The 265-nt window shown below is 49.1% G+C and overlaps 1 protein-coding gene across 1 annotated transcript in view; it reads left to right on the forward strand.

Moving 5' to 3' along the window:
* The window catches only part of EMH_0092590 (uncharacterized protein), a gene marked incomplete at both ends in the record, with an annotated part of 837 nt that extends 607 nt beyond the window's left edge, over window positions 1-230 (forward strand). Inside the window, one exon of the mRNA XM_013501858.1 lies at window positions 1-230. Within this exon, the coding sequence (XP_013357312.1) occupies window positions 1-230 (230 nt within the window).
* Window positions 231-265: the final 35 nt, after the last annotated feature.

Raw genomic sequence — 265 nt, forward strand, 5'->3', positions numbered from 1 at the left:
GCTGCTGCTGCTGCTGCTGGGCCTCTAACAAGAGGCAAAAGGTCACTGCAGCAGACAGAGAAAGACAGCAGCAACGAGCAGCAAACAAAGCTGCTGCGGAGATCAAACAGAAGAGTTGCTGCATGCGGAAGGGGAGAAAAGGAAGAGACAAATACCCCATAAAAACAAAGACAAGCAGCAGCAGCAGCAGCAGCAGCAGCAGCAGCAGCTCAAATCTCAGTATAATATGAAGACAAACCATTGCAGCAGCAACAAAGAAGCAAAA

Source organism: Eimeria mitis, genomic scaffold, assembly GCF_000499745.2.
Source record: "Eimeria mitis Houghton genomic scaffold, Emh_scaff7748, whole genome shotgun sequence".
Classification (NCBI taxonomy): Eukaryota; Apicomplexa; class Conoidasida; order Eucoccidiorida; family Eimeriidae; genus Eimeria; species Eimeria mitis.